This window comes from Aulonocara stuartgranti (genome assembly GCF_965226115.1).
Source record: "Aulonocara stuartgranti genome assembly, chromosome: 2".
Lineage (NCBI taxonomy): Eukaryota > Metazoa > Chordata > Actinopteri > Cichliformes > Cichlidae > Aulonocara > Aulonocara stuartgranti.
The window spans coordinates 30,600,182-30,621,115 of NC_138940.1; the positions used below are offsets into that span (position 1 = coordinate 30,600,182).

At 39.9% G+C, this 20,934-nt stretch overlaps 2 protein-coding genes across 2 annotated transcripts; both read left to right on the plus strand.

Annotated features, from left to right (window-relative positions):
• The first annotated feature begins 6,533 nt into the window (after positions 1–6,533).
• Positions 6,534–11,830, plus strand: LOC309720379 (uncharacterized protein). Its single transcript, XM_082557255.1, has 8 exons — positions 6,534–6,794; positions 7,831–7,883; positions 7,986–8,029; positions 8,394–8,440; positions 8,529–8,703; positions 9,618–10,817; positions 10,895–10,995; positions 11,098–11,830. Exons 1-8 carry the CDS (start codon positions 6,687–6,689, stop codon positions 11,134–11,136), a joined length of 1,767 nt encoding a protein of 588 aa, XP_082413381.1. The 5' UTR covers positions 6,534–6,686; the 3' UTR covers positions 11,137–11,830.
• Positions 11,831–11,911: 81 nt separating this feature from the next.
• tmco6 (transmembrane and coiled-coil domains 6) lies at positions 11,912–20,677 on the plus strand. Its single transcript, XM_082557268.1, has 13 exons — positions 11,912–12,362; positions 15,296–15,402; positions 16,022–16,134; positions 16,237–16,420; positions 16,520–16,624; positions 16,787–16,878; positions 17,009–17,125; positions 17,221–17,335; positions 19,060–19,240; positions 19,553–19,647; positions 19,808–19,975; positions 20,054–20,188; positions 20,276–20,677. Exons 1-13 carry the CDS (start codon positions 12,272–12,274, stop codon positions 20,297–20,299), a joined length of 1,527 nt encoding a protein of 508 aa, XP_082413394.1. The 5' UTR covers positions 11,912–12,271; the 3' UTR covers positions 20,300–20,677.
• Positions 20,678–20,934: the final 257 nt, after the last annotated feature.

Consider the following 20,934-nt stretch of genomic DNA (forward strand, 5'->3'; position numbering starts at 1 on the left):
TGAATCTCCAAACACTTTCTGCCACCTTTGAAAGCATTCCACTTTTCCAAGTGTTCCTGTTAACCCCGCCCAGTTGCCTTGCTGCCTCACTGAAATAATATCAGCCCCTACTGACCCCACTGCCAAAGAAAATACAGTATTTCTACTACATCCAGGTGTTAATGGAGAGTTTACATCTCACATTAGTGATACTTCTGCTGAATTTGGACATTGTGCTGCATTATTCTAGATATTAATGTAGCTTTGTTGGTCTTTGACTGTAAAAAAATAGCTTTAAAAACATACTTAGTACTCAAAATAATTGCATCATAGACTCTCCTCTTCATTTGTGCTCCATCATGATCATCATGTCAATATGCCACCCTATAAACTTCAGAAAACCTTAGAAAGCAAGAGCAATATCTCCCCATCTGACCTGGTTAAAACACAGTTGACAGAGGGTCTACAGAAAAAAAAAACACCATGTGTGGGGGAGATTTGAGTCTCAGGGTGGCTGTGGGGCCCTACAGACACAGGTCTCCACTCTACTCTGTACTGCACTCACAAACACTCTTATTTTTCCTGCTGTTTCTGCGCACTGCAGACCCTACGAGAGAGACAGAACAGACTTCTCTGACTGATAACATCTCCAGCTGGGCGTCATGGAAGCACTTTACAAATCATCCAGTGGGTCAACAGAAAGCAGCAGGACTGCACAGCCTCACCCACAGCTCCTGGAGGTATTTCTCCACAGTATCTGCACTGTAGATCACCATCATGATACAGGTTCACTTTGACTGGGAACAGTGGAATAGCTGTAGAGAACAGCTAAAAATCAGACTATAAAAAGTAGAAAATAATTAATCTAACATACATTGGGTATTTGCCTGTCACTGTGAATCACAAGTGTTTTTGAGCTCTGGTGCTGTTGAAGCTAGGATCAGGCTTCATTTCATAGCAGAGCTAAAAGCACAAAGTGATTGACGCTGTTCCCTTCAGGGCCGTCTCCTTGCGAAACACTGCACAGTTTCCACTGAACATTGCACTCCTTCTTGAGGTCCTTCATTGGCAAAAACGGCAACAATGCAATTCTGGGAAACAGGGCGATTTTACAGGGAATCAAATTTGAAAAATAAGGCTGGTGGTTAATATTTCTTTTGCTTTAAATCTTGAATATAATGAATACTTCATGGTCACCAACGTCAAATGTGGCTAGCAGACAAAAATAAACTGATATACTGAAGCGAGGAGTTGGTCAACATAGTGAGATGTAAAACATCACACCTTGCAAGTGTTGATATTGAGGTTTGTGGGCATGGAGGTCGTGGGGTGCAAAAGGAAGAATGACCCCGCCCCCCAAAAGAGTATAAAGCTGAGGTTGATGGGCATGTTTGTCTTGAAGCAGGAAAGGCATCTTTAGAGCGGAGCTTTAGACTTTATGACAGAACAAACAGAGAAAGAGGGAGGAAAAGGGACCTGAAGTTTTATACGATCATGTTTATTCTCGTGCTGTTCTAGAGGGAATACATTACATATCATGATTGTGATATTACTGCTTTTCCTCAAAAGTATGCAAAAAATTAGAGGAAAGAGAGTTTCCTGGTCTTTGGGCAGCCACACTTATGAGATGTGACTCATCTGTTTTCTGCCGCTCAGAGCTGTAACTGCGGCAGCTCGCCAGGCTGACAACAACTCTGCTCACATCCAAGACCACAATGCAAACAACACGTATACGAACACTCACGTCTATCACATCCACAAATATTAACAGAGCCACGTCCCCAGAGACCCGACAGACTCTGAAGTCTAAAAAGACTGTGATAGGCCAATACCACAGATATATTCTTGCTCGCCTTCCACATTTGCTCTTTCTTTTGTGGATTGTCATATTGCCAAAATAATTTCACCACGAACGCAAGGCTAAGCCACAAAATGGTTTGATGACAGTATTTACAGAATGAGTAACCTTACAATGCACCAGTAATAGAATATCACGGACCCTGAATAAACATCGTGCTCGGTTTCTGGAGGTTATTTTTAAAGTTGTTTGTTTGTTTTAACTTATGTTAGGCTCGTGTTTTTAAAAAATGTAAATAAAAATGGAATTTCTTAATATCCTCGTAAACCGCAGCTGTCTATTTCCAGTAAGCGGTCATTTCAGGCATGTTAAAAAAGGTCACTCTGCTTTAAGAAACCACTCATTCTGAGTTGTTGCTGTGGGAGTTAAATTTCACATTCTCAGACACTTATTTCACTATTTTAGTTATTGATTAACCAATTAAACTTGTTATGTGGTAACAACCTTTAAATCTGCTACATGGGAATTTCTCAGACTGAGATTTAATTGTGTTCACTGGCTGTTCATTACCCTCCTAATTTGCCAATTTCTTCCAGAGGATGTGAGCAAAGTGCTGTGAAGTAGGCTATCATAAATTTAACAACACTTCATTTTCCTACCCCGTAATTAACAGTGGAGCCATAAAACAGAATCCAGTTTCTTTAAGGATTTCTTAGCTTGAGCTGGAGAAAACCATTCATAAAGTTATAAATAGCAATGGTAGCTTTTGCTGGTACAGGTAGTTTTCAGCTCCTGTCTTGCTTCTGTGGTTTTTGCCTCTCTGTCACGTAAAGAGTAAATCAATAGCAGACCCACCCTAAAAGATTTGGATTTAGTAACACAAAATTATACTTTCACAGCATTTTCTCATCTTTACATCCCTGTCCAAACCGGTTCCAAGCAGGATTTTAAGGCCTTGAGAAATCCGACAATGAGTTTAAAGGGAAGTAGAGACGGCTGTGCCGGTCGGCAGCAGATGTTGGCTTTGGCTAAAGAAAGTGGTGCTGTTACTGAATACGGCTGCTCTGCTTCACTAGGAACACTACCCCCTTTCTAATCAACGCAGCCCTGCCGGTAAACCTCCACATTACCCCCACCTCTCACCCCAATTTTCTAATCTGAGTAAGACTGGATGGAACTGTTCTTTTTCCTCCTGTGTGCCAACTCTGAGGCAAAACTTGTACTTCAGCATGCTCAGCTTGTCATCTCTCCACTTTATACAATAGAAGCCTTGTTTCAGAATTTACTAAAAATGGCTTTTTCATCTTTTATCAATCTTTCAGCTACAGGTCATTTATTTGGGAGCAAAGTAAAGGCCAAAGACGCTTCCTCTCTCAGGTGAGTTTCATAAACAGTCCTCGACAACAACCAGGACCTACATACAGTTATATTAGCTATTCAAATGCAGAGAGAAGTAACTGAATAAGAGCACTGTAGATAAGAAAGTAGGGAGGTTAGTATGGTTAATTTGCGTAGGTTTTGACTCAGTTTACAAGTTACACAGAAGAAAAGAACTGTATTTACCAAAAAACAGGAACAGCGTTTAGATTCTGCTAACAGCATTATTATTGCCTCAGTTTCTCTTTGTGAACTTGTGTGGTTGCCTTTTACAGTGTAGTAGTTACCATGTCACAAGATCTGTCCCAGAATCAAGTGTTTAAGACTGATAACTTTAATTTCTAACTCAAATAAAGAGTAAACATTTCTTAGATTTCCTCTGTCTGGTGGGGTTTTAAAGTCCACATATCAGCCCTCAGCAGGTGGAAATCAGAGGAAGGGCTCAAACACATGGCCTTGGCCGTCGCTGAAGGTGTGTTTGATTTGGCTCATGTGGAGCTCCGGCAGCACCTGGTTGGCAAGGCTAGGCATAGCAGTTCATTAGGACCCTCCTGCAAAGCCCCTTGGATATACATCATAAGGGACTCGTTGAAGAATCCCTAAGGAGAGGGTGTTAAAAAAAAGTATAGCTCAGTTATGCTATTTTTTATTCTTTTATATATTTATTAATCACATGTGCGTAAGTGTTTCCACTTAACCAGTTTTACTGTTGTGCCAGTGTGGCAGCGATGACAGGTTGTGGCACCCAGACCTTGCCGTCTATAGCGGGTAATTAAATGGAGAGTGAGCACAGATGTGAGCTGTTAAATGTGTCCAGCGTAATTTATTTCCTGTGAAACAGGCTGCCATTTACAAGTGTAGCCTGTACAAATACTGCAGTCATTTTACAGAAACGTGCCATCAAAGCCGAGGGGAGCGTACTACTTCTTTTTCCTTGTGTTCAAGGATGTCTTTTGGTCCTCCCTCAAGCAGTAACTTTAGCTAAAATCCATTTTCTTACACTCGTCAATACCCAGTTTAATATATTGGAATGTTTGTTTGGAGTAAACATGAGCAAATTAAATATTACATTTTCTTTGCTCACTTTTAAATATTACAAATTAAAATTGTTTTTCTTCCACAAAACTTTGGTGGTCTGTCCCATCAACACTCTAAGAATGGGAGCTGAGTCAGCCTCATAACCTGCGCGTTGTCCAAACCAAATGTGTGTGTGTGTGTGTGTGTGTGTGTGTGTGTGTGTGTGTGTGTGTGTGTGTGTGTGTGTGTGTGTGTGAGTGTGAGAGTGAGAGAGAAGAGTATGAGGGGTAGCAAGCTTGTGGAAGATGGTGAAATCAAGCTCAGTGAGACCCACTGAGTGCTGACGTTGAGCTTGGACTACACACTGCTTTCCTTTTCTGGTTTTCCCTGATGAATGAGTCTCTTTCAGCTGCCTTGCTCTTACTGACCCCCTGCTTACCCAATACTCTCCTTTAGTTTGACCTAAGATCTCACCGCCAGCTTTCTCAGATCTTTTCACTGGCAGCATGTACCCATGCCCAATCACCATTAATGTCCTCCCACACCAAAGCAAAAAGTTAGACTTATATCCAAATACACCTGATAGAGTTGACTGACCTTTCTGGCAGTTTCTGGGATATTTCTGACTTGTTCACTTGCTTGAATAGCTTGTGGATTGTCTGGCTATGTGGATGGGTAATGGGTTTGTTTTTTTCGAACATGTGATTAAAAAAGAGAACTGAGTCAAGAAACCTAGAGCCACAAGAGCGAGCTAACAGAGACATAAAGGGTAGGTGTATTTTAAGACTTAGTTATGTTTCCTGAATATGAGCAGGCAGTTTATGTTGGCTCTCACAGTTCATTTCTTGCCTTTTAACATATATGCCGAGGTGGATTTTGGTCTCTACAAATGTCCCGCTTTTACATATTTGTAAGGTTTGAGAACATCTCAACAGAGGGACAGGGTCTGTTACAATAGAGACACACATATACAGTCACTTCATGGGTACATCTGTTCAACTGCTTATAAACACAAATATCTAAATATAAGCCAATCACATGTGATCAACTCAAGATGAAGATGAAGATGCAGAAGTGCATCTCTGAATGCACAGCCGGTTAAACCCTAAAGCAGATGGGCTACAGCAGCAGAAGACCGCAGCAGGTGCAACTCCTGTTAATTATGACCAGGAAATTGAAACGTTGCTTCACATATGCTAACTGAACAATCCCAATTATTTTATTGCAACATTCAGATAGTAGATAGCTGAATTTGGCAAAATTTAGTAACGATGTGTGCATTGTTGCTGTCCCTTCATACCCAAAGTGTACCCATTTCGTGATGGCTACTTCCAGCAGGATAACACACTATGCCGCAAAGCTCAAATAATATGAAAGGGGTTTCTTGAACATCACAGTGAGTTCACTGTAGTGAAATGGCCTCCAGTCACCAGATCTCAATCCAATAAAGCACCCTTATGGGGTGTGGTGGAACAGGAGTGTCACACTGTGGATATCCAACCAAAATAATCTGTAGCAACTGTGGGATGATATCATGTCGATATGGCCCAAATTCTCAGAAAAATGTTTCTAGCATCTTGATAAATCTATGCCTGTTCTGCAGGAAAAAGGAAGTGGTGGGTGAATGTAACAGACAAAAGAGATCAAGCTTATCACACTATGCAGAACGCAAACGACCTTTAACACTGAAGACAAAGACTTATTACACAGCATGTTTTATCTGCTTCTACATGCAACATGCAGACAGTTGCACAGCGGAAGGAGCAATTGAAAGCAACCAGTTGTACACTTGGTGCTTTTAAGTAGTAGCTATAAAAAGACATTGCCCACTAGAAGCATGCCATGCCACAAAGCTGTCATATTGTTTGTTTGCTTTATATTAAAAGTGTTTATAGTAGCTGAACTGTAATGATAGAAGGGCAGATCAGATGTCTGCATTTTACCGGTAGAATCAGAGTAAATTTCCAGAACATCATTTATAAAATATGATTCGTCCACATCATGAAAATCATCCCCTCTTTGGGTAAAACTGAGCCTAAACTGGCCCGAATATAAGACAGTTAAAGGCAGATAGCAAAACACAAATATAAAAAGAAAATGATTTGGTTTAAATGGTTCAATGCTAATGTCAGTTTTCATTATAACATGGCTTTAAAATGCGGTGAAAAGACAGCTGAAAAAACCTCTGACACACATATGACTAACAGACTATATAAACTACTTTCCGTTATTAGCCCCTTATCGAAATGCATTGTGTACACAGGTTAAGTTTTCATTTGAATGCGTGATATTTTTGCGCGGACCGCTGACAGCGTTGCTACGCCCCGCTTACTACATCTCCCATAGTGCATTGCAGCGGTAGGAAATAATCACATCCTTGGGTCAGAGTTCAAAATGGTAACATGCGGGTTTCAGAAGCTGCAACTCTGAGCATCATGAGGATACTTTTAATATGAAAATACCACTTGCGTTAGCTTAGCCTTAGTTTGATTAATCCTTTTTTCGTTTCTCGAATATGTCCGTGAACGCATCAAAGCACGAGCTGATCCAGCTGATCTACCGCCACTTGAAGGAGCATGGTTATCGCTCAGCTGCAGATGAGCTACAGAGGCACAGCCCACAGGTCAACATTGTTCACCACACACACACATATCAACTGCAACTGTTACAATGTTTCAAATGCTGCTCCTGCTCTGTGCAATAAACCCCCTCTACTCACACCTCATGAAATTCCACAAAAAAAACATTTTCTGAAGTGTGGACGGGGAAGAACGTTTGCTCAATTAAATCTCCCCATTTTTCGTAACAACTAGACTGCTACGTGTTTCTATTTTTCTGCATAAACATAGTTGTGTGTGTATATATAACTTTAAAGATCGTAAGATCCAAGAAATGTATCCTCCCCTTGCTGTGAGCTAAAACGAGCTCAATGTTAGGACTTATATACCACTTAAAAAAAAGTGGTGTGTGAGTGGGCCAACTTCTTGTTGCGTTCAATACTTGCCTAGACTAAGAACGTAACACTTGAAAGGCTTTCACCTTGTATAGACCTCTGTAAGAGGGACTGTGGCTGGAGGAAAGACAGAAAAAGTCAGATTAGTTTTAAAGGTAATCAAGTCCTTGACATAAAAAAATACCATCAGTTAGACTCTACTCACCAAGAGCTTCCACCCAAAGTGGCTCAAATAGGATGTAGCATATGGCCAATTTAAATGAGTGGGGAGAGTGTGCGGCCAGGAAAAGCTGTTTGTGGTAAAGTCTAAGAAAAAAGCCCAGAGATTTGTATAAGTGCAGTCATTGCAAATGTAATACAGACCAAGAAGGCTTGTTGATTTTTCTTCCCCAAATGAGAACCATTTGGTCCCTCCACAGGTTTTTGAATTTGTAAATATTCCACAAAATGTAGTAGACTTTGTCCTTTTCTGTAAACGTGTTTATTATTCTAGTTTATTCATTTGTAATGAACTCAAGTCCTTCCTAACCACCTTCTTGGGGTCTGCTTTCATTCAAATTTGACACATAACCATAACAATGGCATGTTTTTATGTCTTTATATGCTGACATCTCCTTCAGACTACTGTACCATGTCCAAGAAATACTCCCACTGTATATTTCAAACTTCTTAATAAGTTGTAACATTTAATTTTGATTTTCTACAGGGGGAGACCAAAATATCAGTATCACTACTCGACATCTACACATCATGGTTGAAGTAAGGATGATTTCTTAGTGCTTTTCAGAAGCAACGGCCACTGGGTTAGATGTCTCATTTTGTAATAGCTTGGATACTAACTATTTTTTTTATTCCTGACAGTAACCCAAAAAATTCAGCAGATCAAGGAAGGACTCCAACTAAAGGTTCATATTTTTCTTTTTCTTTGTTAAATACAAATTAAATTAGAAAGCTGAAGTTGGATCTGAGATACTACATTTGTTTATTTGTGTATATGTGTGTCCTGATCCAGCTGTTCATGCTTACAAAATTCTTAAGCAAGATTTGGAACTTCTGTACATTAGTTTGCTTTGAGTATTTTCATCTTACACCTGTACCCAAACATTCACACTCCTAACAACCTCCAATCAGATTCAAGATGAGGGCGACAGCTTAGTGAAAAAACTGACATATCAGAGAATGCAGCTCGGTTTGTAGCAGTAAACTCTTTGAGGCCAGAGGTTGGCGTATTTGAATGCATTTTAACACATTTGCACTTTTTATGTTTAGCAAAGTCTACAACATCAAAAAAGAAAAAGGACACAACTGCAAAAAAGGTGAATTTTTATTTTGTTTTAATTTCTTTTCGTGGCAGTTCTTGGACTATACCAACCACGCTAATCCTTCTTTTTCTTTTTTTCCCAGTCTGTTCCAGCAAACAAGAAAAAAACTGAGGGAAAAGCTGCAAAAAAAGTCACAGGGGAGAAGAAATCAAAGAGCCGAACACCAGACAAAGTTGTGACTGCCGGTGCAGATGATTCAGACTCTGACAGCAGTCTGGATGTGGAGAAGTGGAAGAAACTGCTCCAACAGATGACAGGTGAGTCACTGAATGCATTATTCATGGGCGAGCGTGTCAAGGATGAGGTGATGAAAAGAATCCTAGAAAAATGAAGAGGGGGTTATGAGTGGACAATAAAGTGACCAAAGCCAGGCTAGAAATATTTGACTTGCCCAAAACACCTCACTTAAGGAGCAACCAGGGCACATCCAGTTCAGATACCTCAAACATTTCACATCAAATGAACCATATCTAAAAAAAGAATCCCATCTGCCCCTCTCAGAAGGAGCGGTTATTTGCACAGTAACTTTAGGATAGTTTTCCCTTAATGTAATGAAATTATTTTCAGTTGCAGGCTGTCAGCGCACACGTGGGTGAGTTTTATCTTTTTTCCAACAAGTTTGATCTGTTAGAGATCCAATCAGATGAAATTAGGCTTGTTAGAAGAGGGGTCCTTAACGTGGTCTGAGCTAACATAACCTGTTTCAGGAAAAGACTGTATTTTATATTTCAAATAAGATTTTATTGAAATGAGAATCATGCAAAGATACTCTAATGCAGGTTCTGAATTAAAGTGTAAAGCTGGAAATAAGCAAAATATGTCTCATTTGAGCTAACGTCAAAGCGCGCTATTGAGAGACTGAGATGTAGCATTCAGGCGAGGTGTTCATGGTGGAAGGAGTCTAAACTCAGGTGGAATAAACTGTGGAGGGTGTGGAAAATGTACAAAGTGATGGAAGATGAAGGGAAAGCTTGGTCCCTCCACTTAATGAGAGAAAGACAACCACCAGACAGTGCAGCACCACCCATGAACAACCTCACCATGGAAAAGAGTGATTTCATCCAAACAGAGCTGTGTACAGTTACTGTTTGCTCGCTGTTTATGTTTTCTTTTAGGCATTTGTTCCACCATGCACAGTTTGATGTTTTTACTGGGTTTTCTCTGTCCACAGATGCCGACATAGTCAAGATGAATGCCATCAATGCCCTGGACTCCTCTGCTCCTCAACCCCCGAAAAAGAGAGTCAGGAAACCCCGGGCTAAGGCTCCGGCGAAACCTGGAACCCCAGTTAAACCGAGTAATGGGACAGTGAAACACAATGACGAAGGTGGCGAGAAACATGTGACTGAAAAAAAAGCAAAGACGAGCTCGACCGAGAAGAATGTGACAAAAAATGTGACTTCTGTCACCTCAAGCACTCCGAGCCAAAAGCAAAACCTCTCATCTCCAGCGGACAAACAAATAAAAAAGGACAGGGAAACTGCAACTCCCAGTGAACAAACAACTGATGACAGAACATCTGAGCCCAAGAAGAAGAAGAAAAAGAAGGAGAAAATTGCAGACAAGGAGGAAAAGAATGAGACGGGTGAAGATGGAAAAGAGGAATGTGGCGAAGAGACGAGAAAGACCAAAGACACGAAGCAGGAGGAGGCTAAAAAAACTCCGAAGGTGAATAAAAAAGCAAAAGAAACCAAAGATGATGCTGAAAGAAATGAGACAGTCACGACTGAGACAAACACAAGAGGGAACGCTGATGAGAAAACCCTTTCAGAGTCAACGGTACAAGAAAAGAAACAAAAGAAGAAGAAGAAAGAGAAGGCTGGTAGTGAGGGAAGTTTGGCACAGACTGGAAATTCTGAGCAGGTATCTGAGGAAGTGAAAAATAACAAAGAGAGCAAACAGGAAGAAAACAACCAAACCTCAGAGCACATAGCAGAAGAAAAGAAAGCCAAGAAGAAAAAAAAGAAGAAAACAGAAAGTGAGGAAAATTCATTGACATTTGCAAGTGAAAGCATTTCAAAGCAAAAAGCTGAAGACATAGAAAATAATACAGAGCAAAAAACTGAAGAAATTGAGACTTTAGAGCAGACGTCTACAGAAAAGAAGGCAAAGAAGAGGAAAAGGGACCTTCTTAATGGTGAGGAAAATCCAGAACAAGTACTGCAGGAAAAGAAATCGAAGAAGAAGAAAAAAGAAAAAGCTGATGAAGAAAGAGAGCAGGTAGTTGAGGATATAATAGATAATAAGGTAGAGGAAACAACAGAGCAGGTCAAGAGTGTCAAGAAGAAAAAGAAAAATAATCCCGCCAACACAGAGCCGCTGCCTCCACCTGACGTAGAGGCAACGAGTTCTCAAACGGAGAAGAAGAGAAGTGAGTAAACAACCCACATATAGCTTAAAAACATGTAATTTGATGGTTTTGTAAAATTGCTTTGCATTTGTCCTCAGAAAAAAGCAAATTGAAATCAGCCGACATCCCAGAAATACCTGTAGATTCAATCCAAGACGCCATGGCAACAGAAACCGCCTCAAGCGACTCCCACAAAAAGGTATCACGCTACTTAGAAAACAAATCTCGACGCTACTTAGAAAACAAATGTGTCCAGTCTCAACGTTGGCGGATCCTAACCCTCATGTCCGTCTCTCCACAGAAGAAGAAGAAATCATCAAAGAATCATCAAGATGTGTGACTCGTCATCCCGCAGACCCAGAGGACGAGGGTCACATCACGTCCTCCGATTTCCGATCATGTACACTGATCATATATCAGTAGTTAGAATATGACTTAAAACTTTAAAGATCCGTCGTTTATATTTTTGCTACATTTTTATCTTTTTATGGGTTTTGGGTTTGTGTTTTTTTACTTAAGTGTTTCTACGGTAGCTGCCATTTTCACGGCACGCGCATTTCGTGGTTGTTTTGGGGAACTGATGATCACCTGTTGAAATATTTCTGCCTCATAGTGAAATTCAGATGGGGTTTAATTGAGTAACGTCTGTTTTTATAAACATGGATTCTGTTTTGCTCTCAGGAATTTCCCTCGTGATAATCCTGAGCTAGGTTCTCTAAACCACCTTTCATATTTTTATGCAGATTTAAGTTGTAAAATGAAGTGAAACTGTGTGATTCTGATTAAGAGGTTTACTCCTGTCCTATAGCTGTCTTTTGGTATTTCGTTAAAAAAAATTACACACTTTTTTTTAACCAGATGTATATTTATTCAAATTGACATGTCAGCTGTTCTATCGTGGGAAAGGAGGGGAAATTCTATGTGTGTGATGAGCATTATTTTTTAAAGTTTTAAATGTTTGATATAAATTTTCTTATATAGATTGTATATTATGCTTTTAATACAAATTAAACACCATAGTTTTTTTTGTTTTTATCAACTGTACCCGTCCCAAGTCTTACATCTGGTAAATCCTGTTCTTTGGGCACACAAACGCTGAACTTCTTACAAATTAAGGGAAAATGCTTGACTTGATGAGCTCTGGAGATTGTGCTGTGCTGTAGGGGACACTCTATATGTTTGTACGTGTCAGGGATCTCGGTGAGACAAATTAAGATTATTAAGAGAGACGAGGCCTAAAACTGCCTTTCCGCTGAATCGTGTAACGTGAGGGTGTCAAGTCTTTTTTAAGGAAACCGAGAAAACGACTGTTCCACTCCAATCCGGAGGGTGACGCTAATGCAGCGAAAAGACGTTTGTTTTACCACTGTTAAAGAAGAAAGAAGAAGACTGCCCCACTACCATAGCTACACACTAACCATACGATGAGTAACTGTCAGTGAAGTTTTACAGTTGCAGTTGTTACTGGCCGCCAAATGTGGAGGTTGAACAAAGTTCGTCACAAAGCCGGACAACAAGGCGGCAGCTTGGAGGAGCTCAGGCTGAAGAGGCGAGAGAACGAGAGAGGTGTGTCTGCTAAATACCGAGGCTCAGTTTCCCAAACATACTGTAGGCTAACCCTGGTCTTTAACTAAAACCCTGTTTATTCAGTAATGAGCTCATTTTTCCTTTGGCTCTGTGACTATGTTTAGTTTCAGAGGTGTGGACTCGAGTCACATGACTTGGACTCGAGTCAGACTCGAGTCATTAATTTTATGACTTTAGACTTGACTTGAAAAAATGTTGTAAGACTTGTGACTTGACTTGGACTTTTACACCAATGACTTGGGACTTGAATTGGACTTGAACCGGTTTACTTGAAAAGACTTGATATTTTACCCCAAATATAAAATTTAACATGCATATTATATAGAGATTGAAAATGTGACGTCATTCACGGGTAGAACCGCAAAGGATTCTGGGAACTCGTGGCAAGCGGTACTAGCGCACACAGCCTTTCAATTGAAATCAGTCACACAGCGATAAAAAGAAACACAAAAATGTCAAGAAGCTGTTGTATTATTAACTGCAATAGCCGGTCGCATGACAGCCACGGGAAGCCGACGGGTAAAGAGATCGGTTGTTATCGGATTACGTCGTTGAAGAGAAATTGTTCGAGCCATGTTTCCAAAGTAACAAAGACGCGACGGATGGCCTGGATTGCAGCCATTCAAAGATCAAATATAACGTCCCAGAACCCTCCAGCTCACAGGTTAGTCTGCTCCAAGCATTTACACGAAGGTCAGTCTGCTGTTGTAGTTAATGCGTCATTTTTCTTAACATAATTGGTGATATAGGTTACAAGCAAGTCTGGCGCTGAACAGAAATTGTCGCGCTATGCTCCTTTGTTTATTGTGCATAAATAGTGAATTGTCCTGACACAATATTGCGTTTCGCTTCTGTTATTATGGTACATTGACAAAAACATATACTTTTATTCACAGGATAAAACAGGGTTTTTGTATCACTAATTGTCCAGTACGATTACAGCATACAATATTGTTGTCACTGCTACATTTCTGTGATGCTACCAGAAATTATTTCCACTACTAATTAATTACCGTTGAGCTCAAAGGTCCTATTAATAAACGGTTAACGAATGTGTATTTATGACGACGATTTGTGAGACTGGTAAACTTATGATACGTACGATGGTCTTTACTTTCTACACGGTGCATTTCAAGGTCCTGTACCCATCCGTCGGTAAACTGTACCTGGGCTTGTTGCAGTGACCGGAAGTTACTAAACTTCATGAGTGTATGCACTCACTCCAAGAACCGTATGATTATAAATATGCATATAAATATGCTACGATGAGATAGCTGACTTCATCTAACTAGCAAATGTTGTCCAGGCTACGTTGGTGATACAGTTTTTTTAATGTGTATGATATTTTTGTCATGCGATTTTAAAGCCGGTCCTACAACCGCATCCAAGAATAACATGCAGCGTATCTCAGAACTGTCGGTGAAAATTATTCTTGGAGCTAGGTTTAATTGAGCTGCATTTTAAAGAGGTGCAATTTCACAATTTGTGTATATTTTCTAAGTTCACTATTTTTTTCATGTGTTGAGAAAAACACAGATTAAAAAATTACATGGTCTAATATTTACATTTAGCATAACTGCAACATTATTTTTTCGTTGTTTTTTTTTTAAAGACTCGAAAGGACTTGAAATTCAAAGTTTCAGACTTGTGACTTGACTCGGACTTTTACACCAGTGACTTGAGACTCGACTCTGACTTGCCTGACATTACTTGAGACTTGACTTGAGACTTGAGGATAAAGACTTGAGACTTACTTGAGACTTGCAAAACAATGACTTGGTCCCACCTCTGTTTAGTTTCCATAGAAACTAGCTGGAACTGTAGCTTCAACGTAACCATTATTTTATTAATATCTTAATAAACTATTAGGTACACGTTGCTAGAGCCAAGTTGAACCCCCTTGTGTTTTCAGAATTGTCTTAATTCATCATGGCACAGATTCAATAAAGTGCTGGTATTGTTCTATTAGTACTGGTATTGGTATTGTAGCCTCAGCTGTCTATTGCTGTAGGCCATCTACTTCGTGTTGGCGTTCATAGATGCTCTTTTGCATACCTTTGTTGTCATGGGCGGTTATTTGAGATATTGTTGCCTTCCCATCAGCTCAAACGAGTCGGCCACTCCTCTGACATCTGGCTTCACTAAGGCATTTTTCCTCTTTCTCAGACCGTTCTCTGTGAAAATTGGCTGTTGAAAATTCCAGCACGTCATCCGTTTATGGAATACACAGGCCAGCCAATTTGGCACAAACAGCCATTCCACATTCAGAGGCATTTAAATCACTATTCTTCCCCATTTTGATGCTCAGTTTAAACTTCAGCAGGCCATCTTGACCCTGTCTACATGTCTAAACCAACTCAGTTGTTGCTATGTGATTATCTGATTAGATACTTGTATTTACCAAGCAGTTGAACAAATGTGCATAATAAAGTGTGAAATAGGTTTATGTAATGTGCACATGTAATTTTTTTTAAAAACTGTATTACAAAGATACAGCTCTTTTTTATGACACCCGTGAGGAACTGTTAGTTAGCTGTTACATCTTCATCTCCAGGCATTTTTACAACACATAAACAGCAAAAACAGTTCCTGTGCAGATATAGGTTTTCGTTTCTACTCGAAATTCAGTGTTTTTTTTTTAAATTGAGATGTTCCCATGTACAGGTCTTAATATAAAATAGAGCAGTGTTGGTGACATACACTGGCGTAAAATGAGTCAAAACCTAAATGGATATGTTAGCATCATCTTAACTTCAGCTTCTTTATTTCCCCACAGGCATGGCCTCCCCATGGTGGCTTTATCTCAAAAGGACGCATGTTTTGCACAGCATATGTACACTAAACACAAGTATGATCACGTATGATCCCTGAAGGTTAAAGAGTTGTGACATGCCTCTCCCTGAATGCTTTAGCACTGAGACAGGCACGCAGAGACAGGCAGCTGGTGAGCAAGCGACTACTGCTAAATGAAGATGAGGAGCAGCCGGACGTTAGCATGGACACAGCCCCAGGAGGACATGTAAGTATCAGATATTGTGTTGGATCAGGGGTGTCAAGCACAAGAATTTCCCAGGTGCCAGAATTCTCCAATCTGGCCCACTTGAAGGCTGGAAGATGTAAAGGAGGGAATCAACTTATAGGCTATGTTTTCAGAAGTTTTACATCTTTTACTGCTGATAAAGACCTCCTACGTAGCCATTCACGCTAAACTAAAGGAATTATCTAATAGATAAATAATTAAATGACAGAAAAGTTAATGTTTTTTGACATCTTTTGAAATTTTGGTGGGAAAAAAAGAATATTTTCTGTGAATTAACAAAAACTTTGTTTTATAAGTACAGGACAGTCTGGAAAAAGAGCTACTGGAACCTTTCTGTAATTTTATTTTGCTGAAAAATTGAGACATATTGTTGAAATGTTTCTTCTTTGTCTCATTGTAAGGTTTCTCAGGGATTTAAAGTGTAGCTAAATATATTAACACTGACAGAATGGGGTGTTTTTACTACTCGAGCCAAACTGGGCCGTATTTGACCCACAACGTAAACTGATTTTGACATGCCTGTCTTAGATTATTTTTTTTGGTAGGTTCAGTAAAATGAAAGATCTGAACTCAGCCTGCCAGTCTCATATTTCCTCAGGACATTGTTAGTCTGCTCCACAAACTTCAACACAGCGGGACAGAGAAGGAGGCACACCTGAAGGCCTTGAGTAAAGTTCTGCGCGACCCAGCTGCACAGCTCACCTTTATCAAGTATGGTAGTGGCTTCTGTTGCCATATTGGAAGAGACTAAATTACGCTGTCACTTTTAAGTCACTTCCTCATCTTTGTGTGTGAAACTGTGTTTTCTTTCAGGCACGAGAACAGTATGCATCTGCTGGTCAGCCTCCTCACTGGCTCTAATGCTCAGTGCCGCCTGCAGGCCGTTCGGTGTCTTCACGAGCTCTCTCACTCTTCCCACACTAATGTGGCTCCAGCCTGTCTGCCTGCTACCCCTTACCTGCTCACTTACCTGTCTGGCCCAAGCACTAAGTTTACAGTAAGTCACCATGCAGTGCAGGCAGTTTGTGATATAGTATGACCTACAATGCAGAAGACTTTTGACTTCCTTATTGTGCGGAACATTATATGTACACAGGAGCTGTGTCTCTACACACTTGGTAACATGTGTCCAGACAGCGATGTGGTAAGAGAGAAGCTCCTGGCTCAGGGAATCATTCCCGCTCTGGCCAGCTGTATAGAGGTAAACTACGAAGGCTCACTGTCTACACTAATATCCTTACTGTACTGGCAATTCGTAGAATTGTTGCAGTTGAATCCAAATCTACTCAAACATCCAATTCATAGAGAGACAGGAGTGTGACTGCTGCACGTCTTTGTAACATGTTACTGTGTATTTGTCCAGAACCAACGGCACACACTTGCAGTAGTGGAAGCTGCAGCGTTCACCCTCTCTCAGCTTCTCCAGGCCAGAGACGCACCTGAGAAGATAATCCCGTAAATATATCAATAATGCACTTCTTCACGTCTTCAGCCTCTGCATTCCTCATCTCGCAGAAAATGTCAGAGTAATGTTTTGTTCACATTTAACCTTGTTGTGTTTTTTTGTCTTCCTCTGTGTCTGTAGGATAGTCCTGAAGTCTACCTTGCCTTCACACCTGTTATCCGTCCTTACCCCCGACCCACAGTTCGGCCTGGCTCCTGCCATAGAGTGTGCATGGTGTCTCCATTACCTCATATGCAGGTGAGAAGTTTAGGAAAGTGTCCAAAACCTTTTTTGTTTTTTTGCTGATTTGCTATTGTAGCTAATTACTGAATCTGTTTTGTGCCTTTTATTAGCACAGATGATAACAAAGAGCTGCTGGCTCAGGGTGCCCTGTCACAGTGCAGCTCCTTGTTAGTGTCACTAGGTGGTGCTGTCACCGAGGGAAACAAAGAAGATGGGATTGAGCTGGTATGGAAGTGAATGATCAAATCCAATATTTACTTTCAAAACTTGTTAAGACTTTTTTTTTTACTTTTAAGCAAACAAATTTGATAATTATCATTGAATTAATAATGTAGATTAGTTCATTTCATGCTGAGCTACCTCCAAAGATAGTAAAATGACTTAACTATTATTAAAAGTCAGTTGAAGAATCTAGGAACTGAAACAAAACAGCAACGTCGCATATTTGCCTAAGCTTCAGAACAAAGTAAAAATAACAACTAGAGATGGCACGATACCACTTTTTTATGTCCGATACCGATATCATAAATTTGGATATCTGCCGATACCGATATGAATCCGATATAGTGTTTTTTAATCAACAAAACTGTTTTTAAATATCTTGCTGCATTTTGTATAAGTTCATACTCAAGTTTAAAACAACAACTACACTAAAGCTATTCTGTTATACCTGCATGCAAAAAAAAATATTTCATAGTTCAGCAATACTGATCAATCTAATAAACTTAAACCTACACCATCCTCCCTATTCTGGTATTTTAAAGAGTACTTAGCATAAATATTAAGCAACCTAACTAATAGGGTTCCAACTCCCAGCAACAACAAAAATAAATAAATAAAAAATAGGGAACCACCCCTCACGCTCCACCTCATGATGCTTAATCGACGTAATCAACCTTAATTTGATGCAGTGTGAAAAAAAATGCACAGAAATCAATTATTTTTCAAGAAATATTAAATAGATTCAACATCTTTCTTCAACAAAATTGCAGACTGCACAGATGGTACCTTCCCAAAGGAAAAAGTACTATAGCTTACTAGGGTATATATATTAGACTTAATAGTTACTATTAAGTCTAGAAGTAATAGACTAAATGAATAGAAGTAATTGACTTCTATTCATTTTGCATCAAATTTAAACTTTGGGTGTCAGATAATTATTTATTAAAAGCTAGACATTTTAAATGAGAATAAGAAAGAAAAGTATGTCTTTGTGCCCCCTTTTCCCTGTTAATGCCCTATCGGCCCCCCTGTCTAAACTTTGCTAGATCCGCCCCTGCACAGTTACCAGTCGTCAGCTGCGTAGAAAAAGATCCTCGAGTAGAAAGTAATATTAAATACATTCTAACAACAGCTGATCAAGCTTAAACGTGCTGCTGTTGTTTATCCACTGGTTTCCTCTTTCTGGTGCAAACTGGGCCAAAAGCAAACTAGAGACACGGACTCGCGACAGAAAAGCCGATCAGCTGATCATTAAGCAGTTTCATGATTGAAGTAGCAGCAAGAAGAGGCAGTCGCTCCATATATCGCTTGTTAAGCTTAACGCAGGAATGCTTTACAAACATTCAGAGATGGACTTACACACTTGCTTTACTTCTCTCGGGATAACTTTGTCGGAGATGAAATGCCGGGTTGCTAGCGAAGCTCCAAATGCTATCCAGACCACCGACAGGTCCCGCATGCCACAGCCGCTCTATCACGTGATGCATACTGCTCCGACGTGCTAACGTTCTGAGGTGAGTTACGGCGTGTTGCAAGTTTTGTGAGGTGCTTTCGTGATATTTAATGGATCGGATTACATTTTTTATTTTTCTCCGATATCCGATCCAGTAATTTAGGTCAGTATCGGACCGATACCGATACGTAATATCGGATCGGTCCATCTCTAATAACAACTTTAGTTTTTAATCTGACTTGGATCACAGAAGCTTTTAATGTGTCTTCTTCAGCTCATCTGGCCTCTGTTGAGGTGTGTGGGAAACATCTTGTCCTCCTGCCCGGAGGAAGACCTGAATGCTCAACTGACTGATGCTCATCTGCCAGCTTCTCTGTGTGCACTTGTTCAAGCCTACCTGCACACCCTGCCAGCCTTGGCCAGAGAGACCGTCTGGGTCCTTAACAACCTCACAGGTACGGCTCTCTTGTTTTAGTCGTCTCTGAATGGGACTGCAGCCATACAGAAGTACACCTCATCATTACTAATAGAACCGTTTTGCAATATATTTTTCCTGCTTTGCTGCAGTTCAGTATAGATTTGTGCAAGAAAACATTGCATTTTTTTTTTGGTGTAACTATTCAATCTATTCAAATACTGAATAAAATGCTTGTGGCTGCCTTGTGCATTCTCTGTGCACATCTGAGATTTGATGCATCATAATTATCAGGGTTTTCTGTAGTGTGTGTAACGTGCCCCATTGTGTTTTCTACCTCTCTCCATCCCAGCTCACTCCACCGAATTCTGCTCCGCCCTCTTGACTCTAAACTTGGTCCCAGGATTGATCCAACTTCTCCCATTTTCTCAAGGCATTAATACTATGGTTAGTACTATGATTGATATAAGTGCTTCTTGTAATATTAAGTCATTGTGGCATATAATAAGAAATCTTGTGGTTTTCTCTTGCATCCTTTTGGATGAAAAAAGTGTTTTTTGATTTTGTGTTTTTGTTGTTTTTTGTTTTTCTTGCTTGTTACACTCAGATTCTCAGGATTCTGGCTAATATTGCCCACAAGAAAAAGGTGTTCTGTGTGCAGCTCATGCAGCTTGGTTTACTGTCTGCACTCTGTGCCACGCTTAAAATGGCTGATCAGGAAATGGTGATTCAGAGCCTGGACATCCTGTTCATGATGACTGTCAGCAGTCCAGTGGTAAGTGTGGTAATTAGTGAAACTAAACTCTGTAATGATTGCTAAGCTGTGGCATGATGTGGTATTCTTCTTCTTCAGGTGGCAGAGGAGTTTGTCAGGCAAGATGGGCTTTCACTGTTGGAGGTCCTTCAGTACAATGGTGCAGCAGAGATGAGACAAAGGTCGACGTACCTCCTGGAGAAGCACTTGTTGTCCTACCAACAGCATATAACAGTAATTGTTATGCAGCCTTATTGTCTCTGTTGAATTTTTTTTGTAGTTTTTAGTTAAAAATGTCTGATGGGAGCTGCTGTCTTGCAGGTGGACAATATGCCGGATCCTTGAATCAACAACAAGACTTGTTGTGTTAGGAGGGCCCAGCTGAGGATAACAACATGTTTACATTTTGATATGATAGATATCAAACTTGTTTGTGCATTTGAAGTAATTAGTGATAAAACTGCTGTCTTGTATGTTTTTACTCATGGAATTTTAATCTATGCAAATATTAAATATTTTTATAATACTTGTACTGGTGAAGTACTTTTGCATAAAACTGTATTTATATTCAGATATGGCTTGACATATTTCGAGATGTTAAGATACTGAAGGTGGAACATATAACATTAGAAACATAATGTGTCTTTATCAACAAGACCTTGTCATCATGCCTGTGTAACGATTAAATAATTATGACATAATAAAACTCTTCCTTACAACAAATATGACTGCTGCTTTTTTTGGAGTATTTGCTGTTTGGTTTGATTTTTATTAAGAAACATTTAGTTACATTTAATCACAAAAAATCTTGGGACTTTTACATGTGATGCTGATGATTAGTGAGGGCAGCACAGACCGACCCAAAGTGGTGGCACTGCTATATGTATGTATGTTAAAAAAAAATAATCAGAAGTTGATCATTGTGATTGCTTCAAACTGCTGTTTAAAGCTGAAACTTGTAGAGATGATAAATATGCCCA